The 21001-nt window shown below is 39.7% G+C and overlaps 1 protein-coding gene across 2 annotated transcripts in view; it reads left to right on the top strand.

The window, feature by feature from the left end:
* Ptpn2 (protein tyrosine phosphatase non-receptor type 2) overlaps nucleotides 1-21001 on the top strand; it is a 66554-nt gene that overhangs the window by 21813 nt on the left and 23740 nt on the right. For both annotated transcript variants that reach the window (XM_021214427.1, XM_021214426.2), the window contains exons 3-4: nucleotides 10881-10981; nucleotides 19132-19230. In XM_021214427.1, coding sequence (XP_021070086.1) covers nucleotides 10881-10981; nucleotides 19132-19230 — 200 coding nt within the window. The remainder of the gene's footprint in view (nucleotides 1-10880; nucleotides 10982-19131; nucleotides 19231-21001) is intronic.

The following is a 21001-nucleotide window of genomic DNA, read 5'->3' as shown; positions in this document are numbered from 1 at the left end:
CTAATTGCTAACTTGTACTTGTGTCATGGTTAAGGACGATACGAAAGAATCTCAGATTTGCGATATCATTTATGAATTCTTCAAATGCAAGAAATGAAAACTGAAAGCTTTTGGGGGAGAGATGAATCAGTGTGTAAGAGTGTGTGCTCTTGCAGAGGGCCTGGGCTCAGTTCCCAGCATTTATGGGTTGCTCACAAACGGTCTCTAACTCTAGTTCCAGGGGATCTGATGCCCTCTTCTGATATCCGTTGGTACCAGGCATACACATGGCATACATAACATACATGCAGTCAAAATAGTCATAAACCTAAAAATAAGATACATACGTTTATAAAAAGTTTTTTATTTTCCTTATCAAAATGAAACTAAAAGTACACATGAAATTTTACTTTAGTGCTTTTAAGTTCTCAAGCCATTGGTTTTTGTTTTTGTTTTTGTTTTTTTAGGCAGGGTTTCTCTGTGTAGTCCTTGCTGTCCTGGAACTTATTCTGTAGACCAGGCTGGCCTCGAACTCAGAAATCCGCCTGCCTCTGTCTCCCAAGTGCTGGGATTAAAGGTGTGCATCACCACTGCCCAGCCTCAGTCATTGCTGAAAGAGTTTTATTTAAAAGCTTTTTCATTAACTGTTAGAGGGCTTGAATCTTTTAATCAAGGTTGATCAAAGCTATTTGTCCTTTTAATAACTTATTTCTGTAAGCCATCAGCTGAACTGGAGTAGATATAAGGTATAAAAGAATCAGAACTCAGTGAAGACACTAGAGTTGATTATGCAGGGAAAGAAAGGACCTTAGCAGAGCAGTATGTAGTTTATTTTAACTCTTGAACTTTTATATAGAAATGAAACTATTCTGTATTAAGTCCAAACCAAGGAATTAGGTTCATGAGTAAATAGGCTAGCATTGGATTCTAGTTTTATAGACAGTAAACTGTTCCCACCACGTTCATTACTGTGTTATTCATTTGCAGGTTCTTTCTAGAGAACATTTCTTTCTTTTTTTCTTTTTCTTTTTTTTTTTTTTTTTTTTGAGACAGGGTTTCTCTGTGTAGCCCTGGCTGTCCTGGAACTCACTCTGTAGACCAGGCTGGTCTCAACTCAGAAATCCTCCTGCCTCTGCCTCCTGAGTGCTGGGATTAAAGGCGTGTGCCACCACGTCTGGCTTTAGAGAACATTTCTAAGTACATGGAAAGCTTCACCAGAGACCTGGAAATAGCTGGTTTATGCTTTTTGTGGTTTGGGGGATTGAAGTAAAGACTTGGTGCATGTTAGACAAATGCTAACCATTCGGTTATCCCTTCTGTACTATTTCTCTTTTGAGAGACAGCATCCTGCTCAGTTGCATAGGCTGGCCCCTGAACCAGCATGTAGGCCTAGGCGGGAAACAGGTCCCAAACTTTAGATAACCTTGCCTCAGCCTCCTAAGTGACTGGGAAGTACAGGTCTACCTCATCGTATCTCACTGTTATTTGCCCCTATTTGTTTCAAAGCCCCCCAACCCCCCTCGAGTGCCCCCTTTATCTCTTGATTCCTTGTCAAGTGCAGCCTTCCTCCTTACCCTTCCCAGACTGAAGTTTCCATTCCCTAGTAAGGAGCTGTTTGGGTTCTGTTTTGTTTGTGTGCCAGACGTCAAATACTGTGCTAAGGACTTCTAAGTTGGTTTCATTTCCTAGCTGTTGTGAATAGTTCATAGTAGTATACATGGATGTGCAACTGTCTATGGCATGTTGGCATAGATTTCTTTGCCCACGCTTTTGGAAAGTTGTAGGAACCTTTTTTTGTTCTTTTGGTATTTGTTAACTATTTCATTAAAATTTTATACATTAGCTTCCATTTTTTTTTATTCATTCATAGCTAGAGTATTCCAGTTTTCTTTTGCTATTTATGGATAGTAGAATAAAAAAGGGAGCATTGAAAACACCATTACACCGCCGCCATGATACACGCCTTTAATCCCGGTACTCAGGAGGAAGAGGCAGGTAGATCTTTTGAGTTCAAGACTCTGAGTTCAAGGCCAGCCTGGTCTACATAGCAGGTTCCAGGACAGCCAGAGATACACACAAAGAGACCTTGTCTCAAAAACCAACCAAGCAAAAAACCCTTACTATACTTACACTTCTCACTTACTAAATAATAATCTGACAGCCCTTGGGGTGGGTGGTGGTGCTTAAAAGACATGTAAAGGTGATAATGTCCTAAAAGGAAAGACCTTGTGTGACAATTGAGCTAGAGTGAGCCCTATACTGTTAGATTAGAATTGCTGTGTTATTGTATGTGAGGACCTGGTTTTCATTGAATACTAATATGTAGAAAAGGCTGGGGATGTATATATAGTTCAGAGGTTGAGTGCTTGCCCAGTTATAAAGACATGTTTGAGTTTTGGCAGCCATATCCATATGTTTATTAGCCTTCTTTACTGAGACTTTTTTTTTTTATCATTTTTACTTTTTTATATATATGAGTGTGCATTTGTGTTGGGATGGGTGGGCATGTGTACATATGGGCAAGCAGCATCTTTGGAGCCAGAGGGTTGATGCATCTGAGGCTAGAGTTATAGGCTGTTGTGAGCTGCCTAATGTGAATACTGGGAGTCAAACTCATGTCCCCTGCAAGAGGACATGTTCTTAACCACTGAGCCATGTCTCCAACCTAATTGAGAAGTCTTAAGAGCAATTATGTCCTGTTGTCACTGGGCATTCTTAGTTTTAGTTGTTCAAGTTCATTCTTTACAACAAGGAAATGTGGCTCCTTGGATGAGTGGCTGATCTCTGGGACTGGGATAATATGTAATTCCTTAGACAGGTGTGGTGACAAAAGCATGTGTTCCTAGCACTCAGGAGTCAAAAGCAGAATTGTGAACTGAACGACAGCTTGAACAACACTGCTAGACTCTGGCTTACAGAAAAGGGGCTGGATATGATGGCACATGCCTTTAATCACAGCTCTAAGGAGACCGACAGGCAGATGTCAAAGGCTAGCCAGAGCTACAGAGTAAGACCCTGTCTCAAAACAAAACAAAACAAAACAAATAAAAGGGAGAAAGAAAGAAGGGGGAGTTTAGAATGTCTCAAATTTCTAGAAAGTACAAATATGAGTTAAAGAAACAAAAACTGATGAGAGTATGTCATGAAGACACCTTAGTCAGCCTGACATCCAATGGCCAACTCCAGGATAATTTGAACATTTACGTAAATAATGATTTTATTACCTTTTGAATAAATACTTAGATACAAAGGGGAGATAGTAATTGTCCAGAAGAAATGAACAGGAGAAAATTCAGGATCTAAGGCTGTTGAAGATGTCTTAGGAAGACACCAAAAGCATGTTATATACAGTTTCTAAAATTAATGAATTGTAATAGGTGTGTTTGTGTCCTACTTATAATTCTAGTACTCAGGAGACCAGGGCAGGACAATGCTGTGAGTCCTAGATTCATCTGGGCTTCAGAGAGAAAGACTTTGTTCAGAAAAATAAAACTGAGTTACTGAATGGTAATGCATGCTTTCAGTTCAACTCTTGGGCAGCTAGGGCAGGGGAATGCTATGAGTTCACAGCTGGCCTGATTACATAGGGAGTTCCAGACAAGCTGCAAATACATAGTGAGACCTCCTCTCAAAATAAAATGTGTAAATGAACATTTTAAAGTTTTGGAGAATGAGATCCACAGATTGACTAGGGAATATATATTTGAAATAGGCTGACTAGAAAATGGACAGATGGTATGAATACAGAAGGCAGATAAATGTGAAAGTGAAAAGCATCATTAACTATTAGAAATACTAGTACATACCTACTAAACAGAGGGCATACTACCTCAGGACTGCAGAGGAGCTTGATAGAGGCTAATCAAGCTAAAGCAATGGAATAGCTACATCCCCTGAAATTCCCCAAGTCAGGGTTTCTCTGTGTAGGCCAGGCTGGCCTTGAACTCGGAGGTCTGCCTGCCTCTGCCTCCCAATAGCTGGGATAAAAGGCATATGGCCCTGTACGGTGATACGGCTATTTTTCACAAACCTGAATTTACACTTCTGTGACCTAGCAAATAGATTTTTTAGCGTTTATCTCAGAGAAATGAAAATCCTATTCGTACTCAGCTGTGTAAATCAATGTTCATAACAGCTTTATTTGCAATTTAAGCTCAAGTAAGCTTAAACTGGGAACAACCCAAATGCCTTTCAGTAATAGGTGATTAGTAAATTTATATTGTTGGATATTGCTAAACAAACCATTGATACACACACACACACACACACACACTTGGGTAGATCTCAGAATTTAGATTGAGAGTGTCAGGAGATTACCTAACTATATTTTTATATATAATTTAAAAACTTTTATTATTGCTTGTGGGTTTATATGTGTCATGGCATAACAGTGGAAGTCAAAGGACAATTTTTGGGACTTGGTTCTGCAAACTCAGAAGGCTGTCAGGCTTCCATGGTGAGCACTTTAAATAGTAGCTACTTTCCAGCCTCTATGTAACTTTTTTTTTCAAGGCAGGGTTTCTCTGTGTAGCCCTAAAACTCACTCTGTAGACCTGACTGGCATCAAACTCAGAGATCCACCTGTCTCTGCCTCTGCAGTGCTGGGATTAAAGGCCTGTGTCCAGCTGACCTTTTTTTTTTTTTTTCCTTCTAAATGGTTAGTTGTCCTAGAACTTGCTGTGTGGATCACCAGCCTGGCCTTAGACTCATAGAGATTGACTTGCCTCTGTCCTCAAGTGCTAGGACTATAGGTATGTGCTACTGCACCCAACCTATGCCATTCTTGAAATAATAAAGTGTCAGTAGTGGAGACTGTGTTTAGTGATGGAGTTAGAGGTAGGGGTGAGAGGAATGGGACTCAATGTGAAATAGCACACAGGCCGGGTGGTGGTGGTGCACGCCTTTAATCTCAGCACTCGGGAGGCAGAGGCAGGCGGATTTCTGAGTTCAAGGCCAGCCTGGTCTACAAAGTGAGTTCCAGGACAGCCAGGGCTATACAGAGAAACCCTGTCCCGAAAAACCACACAAAAAAAAAAAGAAATAGCACACAGTACCGTTGGTGATTTTATAGTTCTATACTACATCATAGTTACATACATGTATAAAGAATTATGTACACATAAATGAATGCCTGTAAAAATGGGAGAATTAGCNGGNNGTGGTGGTGCANGCCTTTAATCNCAGCACTNGGGAGGCAGAGGCAGGCGGATTTCTGAGTTCAAGGCCAGCCTGGTCTACAAAGTGAGTTCCAGGACAGCCAGGGCTATACAGAGAAACCCTGTCTCGAAAAACAAACCAAAAAAAAAAAAAAAAGAAAAAAAAGAATGAAAGGGAGAATTACGGTAAGGTGTGAATTGGACCAATATCTTTCCTTTTTTTTTTAACTTAATAGCCCGTTAAAGTTGGTCCTGGGTAGCATAATCCAGGAGAGGTGGGAGTCAGTGATGAACATAATTGTTCCTGACTACCAAGAGCTTCATTTTAAAAGGCAAATCATAATGAGTTCACGGCCTGAGGGAATGTTCCCTCCTTGCTGACTAAGTAACTTAGAATCTTGTCCTAAGGCAGTATTTTGAGCAGGCCTGTGTAGAAGCTACAGTTCATTATCTGGGAAGCTCTGCTGTAGAATTTGTACTGGATGGTGCGGCCACAGTGCACATGGAGAGAGCTCTGAGTGGGGATTCATGGGGTGCCCTCCAGTACTACCTGTATTTAGAATTTGGGGGAAGATGAATGAAATAGAATTTTTAAATTACTAAAATCTTAGATAAAATAGGAATGTCAAAGAATTTGTAGTTGTCATTGGAATGTTAAGGATGAGTCTTTATGAGTAGTCAAGCCACTCCATTCTGTCATTTTCTTCTTGTGCTCTATTTTCCTTTGCAGCAGTCTGCTTAACATAGGGTGTGATTGCAAGTATGTGGCTTCTAAGAAGAACCTAGTATTAAATTGAACCTAGTATTAAATTAACTGGACATGATTTTGCTTAATACAAACACACAGACTGCAATGATTGTGGGTTTAAGACAGAGTCTCACATCGGTCGGGAGTTGCTGAGGCTGGGAAGATTTTGAACTTGTGGTATTCTTGCTGGGATGACAGGCCTATGTGTCACCATCCTGGTTAGGAGGGGCTAGGAAGTTAAAGCCCAGTCCTGTGGTGTTCTAGGCCAGCACTCTATCCATTGAGCTACATCCTAAGCACTAGAACTCTAGCTCAGAATAATGGAATTGCCTTATGTATAGGCCCTAGTGAGGACAAAGTCCTCCTTAATCAATACATGGAATTAGGGTGCCAATGATTGAACATGACCCTATGGAAACTCTATCTAGACCTTCCTTATTCCTCTTCTAAGTCTGATCACACAGTATGATTGGAGTTGTCCAGTAGTCTAGAGCTGTGAACTGTTCTGTATAATTGAAATCCTTTTGTTTAAATCCCTCTAGAATGATGACAATACTACCTGATGTCAGCAAAATGGGCATGATAGGGTACCATCTGCTTTATAAAGTTATGAGGATTGAGGCGGCAACAGCCTAGTAAGTAAGCTGTCTGGCATATCATAATCACTAAATAGTGCTTTCTGGTAGTTCAAGTTTAGTGTATGGTCAGTGAGAAGCTATTTATAGGTTTTTTTTTAAAAAAATTTATAAATAAGCAGTTGAAGTATTCAGACTTCCATATATGCTAAGATTTATATTTCTTCATTAAAATGATAGTGGTTATGGGACTTAGATTTAGTTCTGTCTTTGTGTAGGACTTCTTGTTCAGTTTATGAAAAAATTACATTTATTTTGTATCAGTTTTTGGAGTTGAATAGTGTTGACATAATTATAAGATGTACTGAGTTCTTATTATCAGGAAAGTACCCCAAGTAGAGATTAGGAAAATGTAAGGAGGAAAAATAACCAGTAATGCTATCTTAATAGAATTGTCCTGTCTTTGCTTGACTTGTGAGTTCATAATTGGTTTCTGCCATGATGAACATGAACCTTCCCCTGTTTGACATGTGACACTCTGCAGTAGCAGAGGCATTTACGATAGTGATGAATCGTGAAATCTACTGGGTTCTTTTCCTTTTCAGTTTATTGTGAATGTTGAAAGAGGAAGCTTCTGTGTACGTAAGTCACAGGCTGAGCAAGTCATTTCTTGAGAGCTGAGACAATTCTCAGAAGACACTGAGAGTAGGAGGCAAAGAAACTTCATCAGAAGTGGGTGGGCTTAGTTTTTATCCAAGTTTTTAGTTACAGTACGGTTAGATATTAAATTTCATAATTCACTAATTCAATGATAACAAGAACAAATAATATCCTACAGAATAATAAACTGTGTTCCTTACAGTGCTGCTGCTAGTACTGTTAGAAGTGGAGAAGTGTGATTGGCTGTGGAAAAGTGGTTTCTTTCCTTCCCTTCCCTTTATCTTTTAAAAGATGGGTGGGCAGGGGGCTCAGAAAGAGGGGGAGGGAGAGAGAGAGAGAGAGAGAATTTGAATGAGCGAACCGTAGCCATAGAATGTTGAGCAAGTACTGTGAGCTCAGGTGCCATTGTGGTGATCTCACTTTAGAGAGGCTGGAGGGAAAAAAGGTGGAAGGAGGAGAAAGCATGTGATTTTCTGCCTTTTTTTTTTTTTTTTTCTAACCATGAAGTCAAATGTTTCCTTGTTAGAAATAAACAAGTCAGGGCTCCAAAGAGTACGAAGGGAAAGGACTCACATTCCCAGCATCTACACCTGTCAGCTTACAGGGAAGCCCTTTTTGGCCTTTAAAAGCACCCCCCCACACACATACACACACATGGCTCACACACCCACATACATATATGTAATGAAAAAAAATAAATCTTTAAAAAAAATTCAAACAGTTCACAGATTTGGGATCAGCTAACACTACTGGATCAGGGAAAGGAAGCAGTTAACTCCCAGGTTGTGAGGGAACCTACATGTTTATTCAGGCTGAGGTGAGGGAACCTACATGTTTATTCAGGCTGAGCATGTGTAAGTGATTCCTGGTGAGTGAAATGGCAGGGTCCTTTGTTTTTGTTGAGAATTGGAAGTTGTAAAGTCACAGTTTTGCAAGGTTTTGGTGGGAATTTCACTTCCTGAAATGTAAATATGTATGCTCTTTGTTAGATATTTCAAGGTGGTGTATACTAACACCAAAAACTGTCTATTGTTTTTTTTTTTAGAATCTCTTTTGAATAAAAAAGTTTGTGTGTGTGTGTGTGTGTGTGTGTGTGTGTGTGTGTGTGTGTGTGTGAGTGTGTGTATTTTGATACAGAGTCTTATGTATCAAAGGCCTGGAATTCACTCTATAGACCAGACTGGCCTATAAATAGACACTGAAAAGGACCATCTGCTTCTGCCTCTGGAGGGCTGATGTTAACAGTGTGTGTACTATGCTCTGCTCTCATACTCTCTTTCATAGAACTAAATAAATAATGACATTGCTGTGTATCTGAGAGTTTGATTTCCTGATAAGAACATATAAATTTAGTCACCAGATGTGCTTAATTCTAAAAACCTATTATGTTTTTCTAAAGATTACTTACTGTTTTCTATTTTCATCTGCTAACAAAACTTTAAAACTTGTTTTTTAAACCCCATAGAAGGCAGTTTTCCTTTGCTGACTGGATAACTTGTTAGATAGTGATGCAAAGCCCTGTAGTTGCACAGGACCTTGGGTGACTTTCACATAGTAGCCAGTGCACTGCACTGTGCTTTTAGTCATTGGGTGTGATTACTGTAAAGTTTTGGGTTAAAAACTGAAAGAAAATATCTGAATTCCAGGAACAGACCACTGCTTAGGCTGCTAGCTTTTTTCTAGTCTTAGCGTCTAAACCCTGCCTTGGTCTGGGAAGGTATTATGCAGGCAACTGAATTCCTAGCACCCTGTGTGGGTCCTAACTTCTTGAGGTGTGTTGGTCAAAAGACTGTATGATGTGTGTGTGTGTGTGTGTGTGTGTGTGTGTGTCTTTTGGTTTGTGTTCTTCCTATGATTGATTGCAACATGACGGAATGCATCCCTTTGCAGCATACTGTAAGGGAATTTACATTTTTGTGGTTGTATTGCTTTCTCTAAGAGCTTGCATTCTTCTGTTGGTGTGTTATCCAGGAAACATAATGGTCTTTATTCTGTTAAGTAGGAAGCTCTCCAGTATCTTGTACAGTGTGTCAATTATAAGATGACTAAGCTGTTAAGAAAACAATTAAAAAAAACTTTAAGAAGTGCTTGCTGACATCATCTTTCCCCAAAGACTAATATATGTGATTTACTATAGCAAGATCATAGTTTTCCTGTTGGCAAGTGACATGTAGTATTTACAGAGATCTTCTTTTCAGTCCCACAGGAACAGCTGAGATAAATTCATATGGAAACTAAAGCTATTTAACATTTTTATTCATATGAAGAATAGTGTCTTTGGGTTTTATTGCTGTGGAGAGACACCATGACCATGGCAAGGCAACTCTTATAATGGAAAATTTTTAATTGTGGCAACCTTACAGTTTCAGAGGCTTAGTCTGTTGTTATCATCATGGTAGGAAAGAAACATGGTGGCATGCAGGCAGACTTGGTGCTGGTGAAGGAGCTGAGAGTTCTACTTCTTGATCCATAGCAGCAGAAGGCGACTGTATGCCACACTGATTGTCACCTTCCTCCAACAAGGCCGCACTACATCTAATAGGGCCAATCCCTGTGGCTCTAGGGGGACCAATTACCTTCAAACTATCATAAATAGTTTAGACAGTTTGGAGTTTTGTTTTGTTATAGTTGTTTGGATTTTGGTTTAAAAGTGGTTGCCCAAAAGCCAGTTAAAACACCTTTAATCCCAGCATTCCAGGAGGCAGAGTCAGGCAGATCTCTGAGTTTGAGGCCAGCCTGGTCTACCACAAAAAGGTGTGGGGTAAGGGGAGAAACAAAAAAAAAGGGGGGGGGTAGTGGTGAGTTTAGGAGTAACCCAAGCTGTGAGGAGAGGTAATGGTAAGAAGATTAGTATTTTAAGATCATTCTTTGCTGCATATTCAGTTGTGGGCCAGCCTGGGCTACATGAGGCCCTAGCTTAAAAAAGAAAAAGCCAAGAGACAGTGGAAAGAGAGTGACTATTTAGTATAGTTTTCTTTGAAAGGAGTAGTTTATCACAAAATATATTCTCTGAAGTTGAACATCATACATTCTGTTAGTAACTTAATTTATGCTTGTGTCATTTTTTTTTTTAAATGTTTAAGATTCTTAATTAAAGTTCATCTTGGGGATAAGTGCTTACATGCTACTTATTTTTTTTCTCATCTAAATGATACAAGATTAAATGTTGTATTTTAGATGTTGAAATTAGCATAAACTCTAAATCTGAAAATTTTATTTTTAAAATGTAGAAATGTGTCTAACCTGTTAACATAGTCTTAAATAATGAAGTGTTTCCAGTACTCTTGTAAAGAATACAATTTGGTGATCCAGTTATTTTAGCTTCTCTGTGTTAAGAATTATTTAAATACACTTGTATGCATACTACCAAGAAATGAAGTCTGTTCTCAGTTTGAGCCCAGTTATGATTTTGCAGTTATGGTTTTCCTCAGTCGCTGGGCTGAGACTTGAGATGACGTTTCACTTCTGGGAAGGTAAGTGTCGTCTTCACTTCACTGCACAGGCTGGCCAGTCTCTCAGGTTACTGTAGATAGAGGGCAAACAGAAGCACTGCTTCTCCAACACCCAGGAACAGGATTATAGTCTCACTTCCTTATTTTAAAAATAGAAATAGGTAATTTAGGACATGTCTCAACTCTCCTTTGGTATTAATTTATGTTTTCTTTATTTCTCCTATCATCTATAACTACCTTAAAATATTAACATCATAAAAAGTGTGAAAAGTTGAAATGACAGTTATGATTTATCATTCTCTACTTTCAGATGATCACAGTCGTGTTAAACTGCAAAGTACTGAAAATGATTATATTAATGCCAGCTTAGTTGACATAGAAGAGGCACAAAGAAGTTACATCTTAACACAGGCAAGTGGTGTGGTGCTGAGCAGAGGTGGAGGGGCTGCCGTGTTTCAGACATGGCTAAACACGGGTCTGGACATCTGCAAATGACATGCTGTCTTTTAATTTTCTGATTCTGAAATAAGTTTTGCAAATGTCATAGTTTTCAGATTTTGAATATATTGATAAAAAGTAAAATTGTTTCTAATGCTACTATTTTCAATGGAGGAAAGTTTTTTTGAAATGTCTTGGTGCAGTTCTCTTCTTAAATTGACTGTATCTAACATGGCTTGGAGTTCCCGTCCCCTAACTTGTGATGAAGAACTAGAGAGGCCCTGGAAGCCCTTTTCTATCCTTCTCTTCCCCTATGAATATACTTTCAGAGAGTATAGCCGTGCATGCTGAGGATAGTGTCTGACCATCTGCAGAGCCGAGACATTTGTACACTGCTGCTCGGCTGCCTTTTCTCCTCCTCCCCAGTGGCTCCTCACAGCAGCTTCCACAGTGCAGGAACTATGTTTCATTCTGAGATCATAGCTTTCTCTTTATCAAATAAGAAGTTAAACAGCAACCAGCACTGTCACATTTCCCAGTCAAAAATGTTCAGAAGTGGGCTGGTAAGATGGCTTAGCGGGTAAGAGCACTGACTCCTCTTCCAAAGGTCCTGAGTTCAAATCTCAGCAACCACATGGTGGCTCACAACCATCCATAATGAGATCGGATACATTCTTCTGGTGTGTCTGAAGACAGCTACAGTGTACTTACATATAATAAATAGTAAATAAATCTTTTAAAAAATGTTTAGAAGTGTAACTTACTATATTTGAGAGTTTTAAATTGTATTTTATTATTATGTGTCTCTGTGTGTATATTTATATGTACATGTGCACAGGGTGTCCACAGAGGCCAAAAAGAGGTGGCCCTTAGAACTGGAATTATAGGCTGTTGTGAGCTGTACAACATGGGTGCTGGGAATTGAACTCTGGTCCTCTGGAAGAGAAGAAATTGTCCTTAACTGTATCTGTAGTACCATGTTTGAGGTTTTTAAAAAGCCAAGAGATTAATGCAACCTGCTATTTGAAGGAAGGAGAAAAGTGTGAAATAATTGTTTTTTTAAGTTCAGCCTAATGTACCTGCTAGAGAAACATTGTTTCACTTGAAGTTTCCTATGACTAAAAGGAAGGAGAGACAGTCCTGTGTAAACCTTGTTAAGGATATTAATTCACAATTCATATAACAAAAGAAAGCTAGAGAATAGGACTGGAGAGATGACTCAGAGGTTAAGAGTACCGATTGCTCTTCTAGAGGTCCTGAATTCAATTCCCAGCAACCACGTGGTGGCTCACAACCATCTGTAATGAGATCTGCTCTCTTCTGGTGTGTCTGAAGACAGTTATATAGTGTACTCATATAAATAAAAATAAATAAATCTTTTTTTTTAAAAAGAAAGCTAGAGAATATACATTTGCAAAGATGCTGTTTGTTCATAGCATAAAGTGGGCCCAGTCACTGAGCCTCCACCAAGAACTCAGCTGCCTTCCCCTCTTTCCTAGCCTCAGATCTTGTCCTGCCCCTGCCCCCTAACCCTCTTTCTCCTATGGTCACTTTCTGACGGTAGTTTACACCTAGGAGAAGGAGTGTTTGTGAGACATTTGAGAACTTTTACTCTGACTCCTTTGCCATCCAAATAAGAGTGATGAGTTGCTTCCTGTTGGGCACACACTTGAGATGCAACAGAATTAGCATGAATATTCCGTCTGCCTCTCTGGGATTGCTAGTGTCCATGCAACTAGGTACGGCATTATGAAACAGATTTGCTTGCAGTGGTACTATAGTTACATCAAGAATATGGAGAAGTAATTCACCTACACTGAGACTAGTTCCTGAACAGACAATAGTCGTTCATTGCAGGGAGAGTATATATTGTATAATATATATATATATATATATATATATTACAATGTGTTTGAGAAACTGACTTGAGAAATTCTACATGTGTTTATTCCAACCCTGGCGTGGGTTGAATCATACACATACCTTTTAGTAGCAGTCTTTAATGGGAATGGGGAGTATAAACTTTAATTTGCTGTTTTATAGTGGTGAAGTTTATCTTATGTATAGTCATAATCATTTAGGATTTTAAAAAAATTAAATAAATCTATATTCAGAACTAAAAATGGACTTTCTACTGAGAATGAGTATGAGTATGCGGAAAGGGCATGTGTGAAGTTAGGCTCTCATTGCTATGACAAATACCTAAAGGGAAACTGAAAAGGAAAAATCATTTATTTTAGCCTCAAATTTACAGAGATTTAACTCAAGGTCAGCTTTAAGGCTAAGGTGAGGCAGAATATTGTGGCAGCCTGGACGCAGAGAGAAAGAGCTACGTGACAAGGGCATTCCTGTGACCTGCTTCCTCCTCTTAGGTACCACCTCTCAGTGCTGGTATACTAACCTACTAGCAGATTAACCTTTGATTAGGCCAGAGCCCTCCCAAGCACCCATGAGATGGCATCAGGCCTGCAACACTCGAGCCCCAGGTGGAACCTTTCACACCTAAACCCTAATGCAGCTGCTCCTTCTCCTGCCCTTGCCCTCTAGATCATTGTTCTTTTTCCTTTTAGTCAGTCCCTAGAGACAGGTCTTTCTTAAGATTTTCCTAGCTATCCCCAATTCTCTACTTCAGTTTTGGGGACCATGTTTTGTTACTGTGTTTGATTTTGGGAGGGTAGGGCCCAAGGGACCTCACACACATGGGGTGAGTACTGCTAGTCTGAACTATATGTCCCCTGCCCGGGATCTTAGTTCTCAACTTCTGTAACCTAAAGTGTGCTCTGCTCTAACAGAATCTGCAAAATCCTGCTGATAACACTTAAATGACCATTCATTCATCCAAAGACTTGAGAACTGCTTTGACACTCACTGTGTAAATAAAACAGTCTTCTTTAAAAAAAAAAAAAAAAAAAAAAAAGGCATACATAGTAATTGGTAATATATGCCTACAATCCCAGGCTGAGGAGGATCAGAAGTTTAGAGGTTCAAGGCCAGTCTCAATTCACGGGAGCCTATTTCAAAATAAACAAACAGACAAACACCCTTCTACTATGAACATTTACATTCTAATGAGAAGTAAAATTATTTTTAAAAAGAGTTAAATGTTTTGTGGGCTGGCAATATGATTCAGCAGGTAAAGGTGCTTTTTGCCAAGCCTGACAACTGAATCCAATCCCTGGAACCCATATGGTGTAGTGAGCCAATTCTTTCAGGTTGTTCTCTGACTAGCTGCACTCTGTAACACATAGCGTACACTTCCACATGCACACTCTCAAGCACACACAAAAGCAAGAAGCATAATAAAAGGTAGCTTTGTAACATATCCCCTACTTTGCATGTTTTGTATAATTTAACGTTTGAACAACCTCTCTATTAAATACTATTATCTTATGTTACAGAGGAAGAATGTGATTCAGTCATACAGTCATAACAGTGGGTAAGAGAAAGCCAAAATTTGCAGCTACAGTACTTTCTCTACTGTCTTCTTGGTTGTTTTTAAAGACAGGTTTCACTGTGTAGCCCTGAATGGCCTTGAACTAACAATGCTAGGATTAAAGGCATGCACCACCACACTTGGTCTGTCTCTGTTATCTTATAATTGCTGCATGGCTTTGTATAAATGATTTAACTCCCCAAGCATTTACATCTGCATTATCTGTTCTGTTTGTCCATCCATCTCTCATCTAGAGAGTGATATTTTGTGAAAGCTCATTGTCTTAATTAAGGTTACTGTTGCTGTGATGAAACACCATGCCAAAAGTAACTTGGGGAGGAAAGGGCTTGCTTCTGCTCATACTTCCATATAATAGCTCATCATCAAAAATAATGAGAGCAGGGATCTCATGGGAGACTGGAGTTGATACAGAGGCCATGGAGGGTGCTGCTTACTGGCTGCTTATCATGGCTAATATAACCTGATTTCTTATAGAAACCAGGACCACGAGTACAGGGATGGCACCACCCACAATGGGCTGGGCACTTCCCATCATTCACTAATTAAGAAAATACTCTACAAGTTTGCCTACAACCTAGTCTTATGGAGACATTTTCTTAATTGAGGTTCCCTTCTCACAGATGACTTTAGCTTATGTCAAGTTAACATAAAACTATACAGTACACTTATATATAGTACCTAACAACTCAATGAATTATTTATTGTGGCTTCTTTTGTTCCGGCTTTTATTAGTAATAGTAATGATGGGATTAGTGGTTTTTTTTTTTTTTATTTGTTCTGTTTTGGTATTTTGTTGTTTCAAGACAGGGTTTCTTTCTCTGTGTAACTCTGGCTGTCTTGGAACTTGTTCTGTAGATCAGACTGGCCTCCAACTCAGAGATTTGCCTGCCAGCTCAGAGAGATCTGTTTCTCTGAGTCCAGAGCTTAAAGTCATAGGCCACCACCTGGGCTAGTGATCCTTCTATAGCATCTAGATCGCATCATGACAAAATTCCTGATGAACAATTCCATGATTTTAAACTCAGTTATCCCTGTTGGACTGTTCTCATGAGTCTGATAGACAGGACTCTACACATACACACCAGGAGTGTGAGAATGTAGCAGCTTGTCTCTAGGTTTTGTTGTTGTTGCTGCTTTGTTATTTGTTTTTTCCTGATTTCCTTTCTGTATTCTGGTTTAGTTTCCCCAGTTTTCTACCCTGGCCTTTCGAGTTGCTCAATTCCACACACATCGGTGCAGCATTCTAAGATGTTTCCTTGCCACCAGCTCTTACAGACATGGTTCACTACTGTGATAGTCCCACATCTACCATGTGCCCTGGTTAGGGTCACTCTGCATGTCCTAAGCAGAAGGTTGTTGTGCCTCACCTTCTGCCTAGGACATGCAGAGTGACCGTAACTACCCCTGTTCTTCCTATCCCCTCTCTGCCAGACTCACCTTCCTTTGAGTAGACTGTAAAATCATCAGGTTTTCTTACAACATAAGGACTGAGGATTCTGCATTTGATGGTAGTGATGCCCCTCTGTGTGCACCTTGTAGTGCTGAGACTACATCTCAGTTGTACTTGTGCATAACATGTTACTTGGTCACAGAGAAAACCTGCAACGTTTAGTGTTTGTTACCTACAGTGGTGGTCCTTGTTGCTTATTAAATTAGTTCTCTTTTCCCTGAGCTTTAGAATTTCTTTTCCTAATCAGTCCCTTGGTATATCATGTCCATTTTACAGTTTAGCATTGCTAGTTTGTGGAAGAACTGATACACACAAAAAAAATTCTTGTCTTTTAAAAATCCTTTGTTCTTTATACTGTAACAGCTGTTGCATGTTTATCGGTTAGTCTTAAAAAGCAGTATTAGAAATGTGCACACAGAGGACTTCACTCCTGAGTTGCTTCATGATTTTTTTTAAGGTTTATTTATTTGATGTATATGAGTACACTGTAGCTGTACAGATGGTTGTGAGCCTTCATGTGGTTGTCTTGGAATTGTATTTAGGACCTCTGCTCAACTCTGCTTGCTCAGTCCCTGCTCACTCTGGCCCAAAGATTTATTACACTGTGTATACAGTACATTCACTGTAGCTGTCTTCGGACGCACCAGAAGAGGGTGTCAGATCTCATTACAGATGGTTGTGAGCCACCATGTGGTTGCTGGGATTTGAACTCAGGACCTTTGGAAGAGGAGTCAGTGCTCTTATCCTCTGAGCCATCTCGCCAGCCCTCATGATTTTTTTTTTAAAGTGTACTTTATTTTCATATGTGTATATAAGTTCCCAATGAGGCCAGAAGAGAGAGAGAGATCTGGAGCTAGAGATACGAGTAACTGTGAGCCACACTGTGGAGTTCTTTGAAAGAGTAGCAAGTGCCCCTAACTACCAAGCTGTCTTTCTAGTCCTGCTATATGATCGTTGGGTTGTTTTTTTTTTTTGTTTTTGTTTTTGTTTTTTGTTTTTTTTTTTTGGTTTTTCGAGGCAGGGTTTCTCTGTATAGCCCTGGCTGTCCTGGAACTCACTTTGTAGACCAGGCTGGCCTCGAACTCAAAAATCCGCCTGCCTCTGCCTCCCAAGTGCTGGGATCAAAGGCGTGCGCCACCACTGCCCGGCTATGATGGTTGTTTTTGAGACAGGATCTCACTGTGTAGCCCTGAGTGGCCTAGAACTCACTGAATAGACAGGCTGGCCTTGAGCTACAGAGATCCTCACTTCTCTGGGATTAAAAGTGTGCATCACCAACTGGACCCATGAATTTTTTTTTAAAAATTTTTTCTTAAAAAGAACTAATTATTTTATTCAATATGAGTACACTGTAGCTGTCTTCAGACACACCGGAAGAGAGCATCAGATCTCATTACAGATGGTTGTGAGCCACCATGTGGTTGGTTGCTGGAAAAGCAGTCAGTGCTCTTAACCACGGAGCCATCTCCAGCCTCCCCATATTTTTTTTTTTAAGATGAAAGAAAAAGGCATTTATTTTACTGGGGATTTTCTTAGTGTTCTTTTTGGTAGAGAAGATGTTGTTTGTTCAACTTACTGTATGCTTCATATTGTAAGTAGATAGTGTACATTGGATGGAGAGAATAGTATCCTTTAATGTAAGGGGGTGGTTTCTCAGATTACTAGCTTTTTAAAGGTCAACCCTAGAGTTTATCCATCTAAGTGATATCTGATGAGCAGTATTGAATATTGGCTAGACACCAAGAAATAATATGCCCTAAAGATGATTTATCTCCTAATTGGGTTGGGGTGTAGCTCTGGTCTTCTCTGCTCCTGAAGCTGAAGTCTGCTAAATGACATTTGAAGTTGGTTACATGTTACAGTTACTTTAGGCACAGTGGAACTTAGTTCTGTTTCAGCCTTCAATCAGAATTAGTAAGGATTCTTAGTCAGGGTTTGTATTCCTGCACAGACATCATGACCAAGAAGCAAGTTGGGGAGGAAAGGGTTTATTCAGCTTACACTTCCACATTGCTGTTTATCACCAAAGAAAATCAGGACAGGAACTCACACAGGGCAGGAAACTGGAGGCAGGGCTGATGCAGAGGCCATGGAGGAATGCTGCTTACTGGCTTGCTTCCCCTGGCTTGCTCAGCTTGCTTTCTTATAGAACCCAGGACTACCAGCTCAGGGATGGCATCACCCACAATGGGCTCTCCCACCCTTGGTCATTAATTGAGAAAATGCCTTACAGCTGGATCTCATGGAGGCATTTCCTCAAGGGAGGCTCCTTTCTCTATGATAACTCCAGCTGGTATCAAGTTGACACACAAAACCAGCAGTACAGATGGAGGTTGGTTTTATAGCTCAGTGGTAGAGTATCTGCTTAGCTTGTATGAGGCCCTCGGTTACCCACATAAAGGAGGAAAGGAAGTCACAGTTTGGATATTCCTTTTCATCTCATGTGTTTTAAAAAATCCCTATGCTATCATTAAATAAAATGTAAAAGTAATTGGAAGTAATATATTTGATTTTTTTCTCCTCCATTGCATTTTGTAATATGAACTGTTATTCATTTTTAACTCTGCCAGATGATACTAGGCACAACAAACCGATATGCAGGTACTTTCATGGTTACATTTTTTTCCTTCAAATTCTTTTGTATTGACTTGGGGTTGTTGGCTGGTCAGTAATGACATAAACTTCCCTATTTCCCACAGTTCCCTGATGATCTGTGTGAGATATCCCCTGCCTGTTACAGAAACTGAAAGAGACAGATTTCCTTTTCTAATAGCCTTTGTAGCTAGAATACGAATAGCCAGGTGGTTTTATACTGTAGGCACCTTTGGTAATAACAGCAAAGCCATATGTAATAAGGCAGTGAACTATGTAATAATAATAACTATGTAATAAGACTAGTGAACTAGGCTGGCCCTGTTTGGGACAAAAATCTTACCTGTATTTTATAGTTGTTATTTGAACCTATTTATCCAGCTCTTAACTCTGAAAGACACCAGGTATATGTCTTATATGGTTCTTTTCCTGCCAAGGTAAATAAAATGTCTTTAAATAGAGGTAAAGTTTTATTGAATGCACACTATATTTTGGATTTAAGTGCATTTGAAGTCTTGATTTACTCCTCAGGCCCTAATCCACAGGCTATAACAGTGTGTTCCAGTAGCATCGTTGCAGCCTCGTCCTTCCCCAGCTCCTCCCTGATGTGCTCTTCTGTCATTACAGGGCCCCCTTCCTAACACATGCTGCCATTTCTGGCTCATGGTGTGGCAGCAAAAGACCAAAGCAGTTGTCATGCTAAACCGAACTGTAGAAAAAGAATCGGTGAGTGTTTTTCTTTTTTCTTTCTATCTTTTTTGTTTGTTTGTTTGTTTTGTTTTTTGGAGACAGGGTTTCTCAGTATAACCAACCCTGACTATCTTCACTCACTGTGTAGACCAGGCTGGCCTCAAAGTCACAGAGATCTGCCTGTCTCTGCCTCCTTAGCACTAGGATCCAATGCTGCACCATGCCTGGCTGGTGAGTAATATGCAACACTAGGGGTTGAATATGCTGTGTGTGTGGTGCGTGATCATTATCTTACACATTTCTGATTTTGGTGAATGTTTGTAAGTATAGGTGATATGTTGGGAGTATTCCCTACTTCCCCCTTTCTCCCACTCTTCTTTATCTCTTTTGTACTCCTCGACAGTTGTACTTCTGCTTTTGTGTTTGTTGCCTAGATTTTGTATAGGTAGATACCCTAACACACACACACACACACACACACACCGTTTCTCTTTCTGAGATTGTCATATTTCATTTGGTACATTTATTTTAGTTGCATCTATAGTTCTGCAAATGATATAACTTTGCTCTTTTTGGTTAAAAGTTTTTATTTTATAAATATACCACATTTTCTTCATTTTTCTGCTGTTAGGCAAGTGAATTGGATTCTTAATTTAGCTTTTGTGAATAGTGCCTTGGTAAATGTCAATAAAGTATAAATCTCTCTGTGATAGACCTCCCATGGTCTTGGAGTCCTATGGTTAGATACCTAGAAGGGTCATATTATAAATCTATTTTCAGCTTTGGGTGGAACCTCCATACTGATTTCCATAGCTGCTGGACTAGTTTATATTTTGAATAGCAGTGTGTAGCGGCTCCCTTTCGGTCACATCCTTGCCAGTGTTTTGGGTTTGGTTTGGTTTTGTTTATTGGTGGTGGTGTTACTGTTGTGGTTTTCCTTTATTTTGTGTAGTCCTGGCTGTCCTGGAACTCCCTGTGTAGGGCAGACTGGCATCACAGAAACCTACCTGCTCCTGCCTCCTGAGTGCTGGAATTACAGGCAGGTGTGCATCGCTGTGTCCAATGTTTCTTTCTTTTCTACCATCATCCTGACTAGAGGGAGATGGAAATGTCTGTGCAGTTTCAATTTGCATTTCTCTGATAGCCAGCTAGATTGAATACTTTTTTATGTATGTAATGGCATTTGTGTCTCATTTTGTCTGTTCGTTAGCCCATTTACTGATTGGGTTGTTTGTCTTTTTGTTTAATTTTTCAGTTCTTTATATATTCTAGCTATTAACTGTCTGTCAGATAAATTAGGTAGCAAATATTTTCTCCTATTTGGTAGATTCTGTTCACTTAACTACTTGCTTACTTGCTTTTTTTGTTTGTTTGTTTTTGTTTTTGTTTATTTGTTTTTTTTCGAGACAGGGTTTCTCTGTATACCTCTGGCTGTCTTCAAACTCAGAAATCAGCCTGCCTCTGCCCCCCCTAACCCCCCAGTGCTGGGATTAAAGGCGTGCGCCACCACGCCCAGCACTACTTGCTTTTCTGTGCAGAAATTTCATGAGGTTTCTTTTGTCATCTGTTTGCATTATTTTCTTTTTTTGTTTTTGTTTTTTCCAGACAGGGTTTCTCTGTATAGCCCTGGCTGTCCTGGAACTCACTTTGTAGACCAGACTGGCCTCGAACTCAGAAATCCACCTGCCTCTGCCTCCCAAGTGCTGGGATTAAAAGCATGCGCCACCATGCCCCGCTTGCATTATTTTCTTTCTTTCTTTCTTTCTTTTTTTTTTTTTTTTTTTTTTTTTTCCCATGAGATTCCACT

This window comes from Mus pahari, chromosome 15 (genome assembly GCF_900095145.1).
Source record: "Mus pahari chromosome 15, PAHARI_EIJ_v1.1, whole genome shotgun sequence".
In the NCBI taxonomy this organism is placed as follows: domain Eukaryota; kingdom Metazoa; phylum Chordata; class Mammalia; order Rodentia; family Muridae; genus Mus; species Mus pahari.
This window is presented reverse-complemented; position numbering and strand designations above follow the sequence as displayed.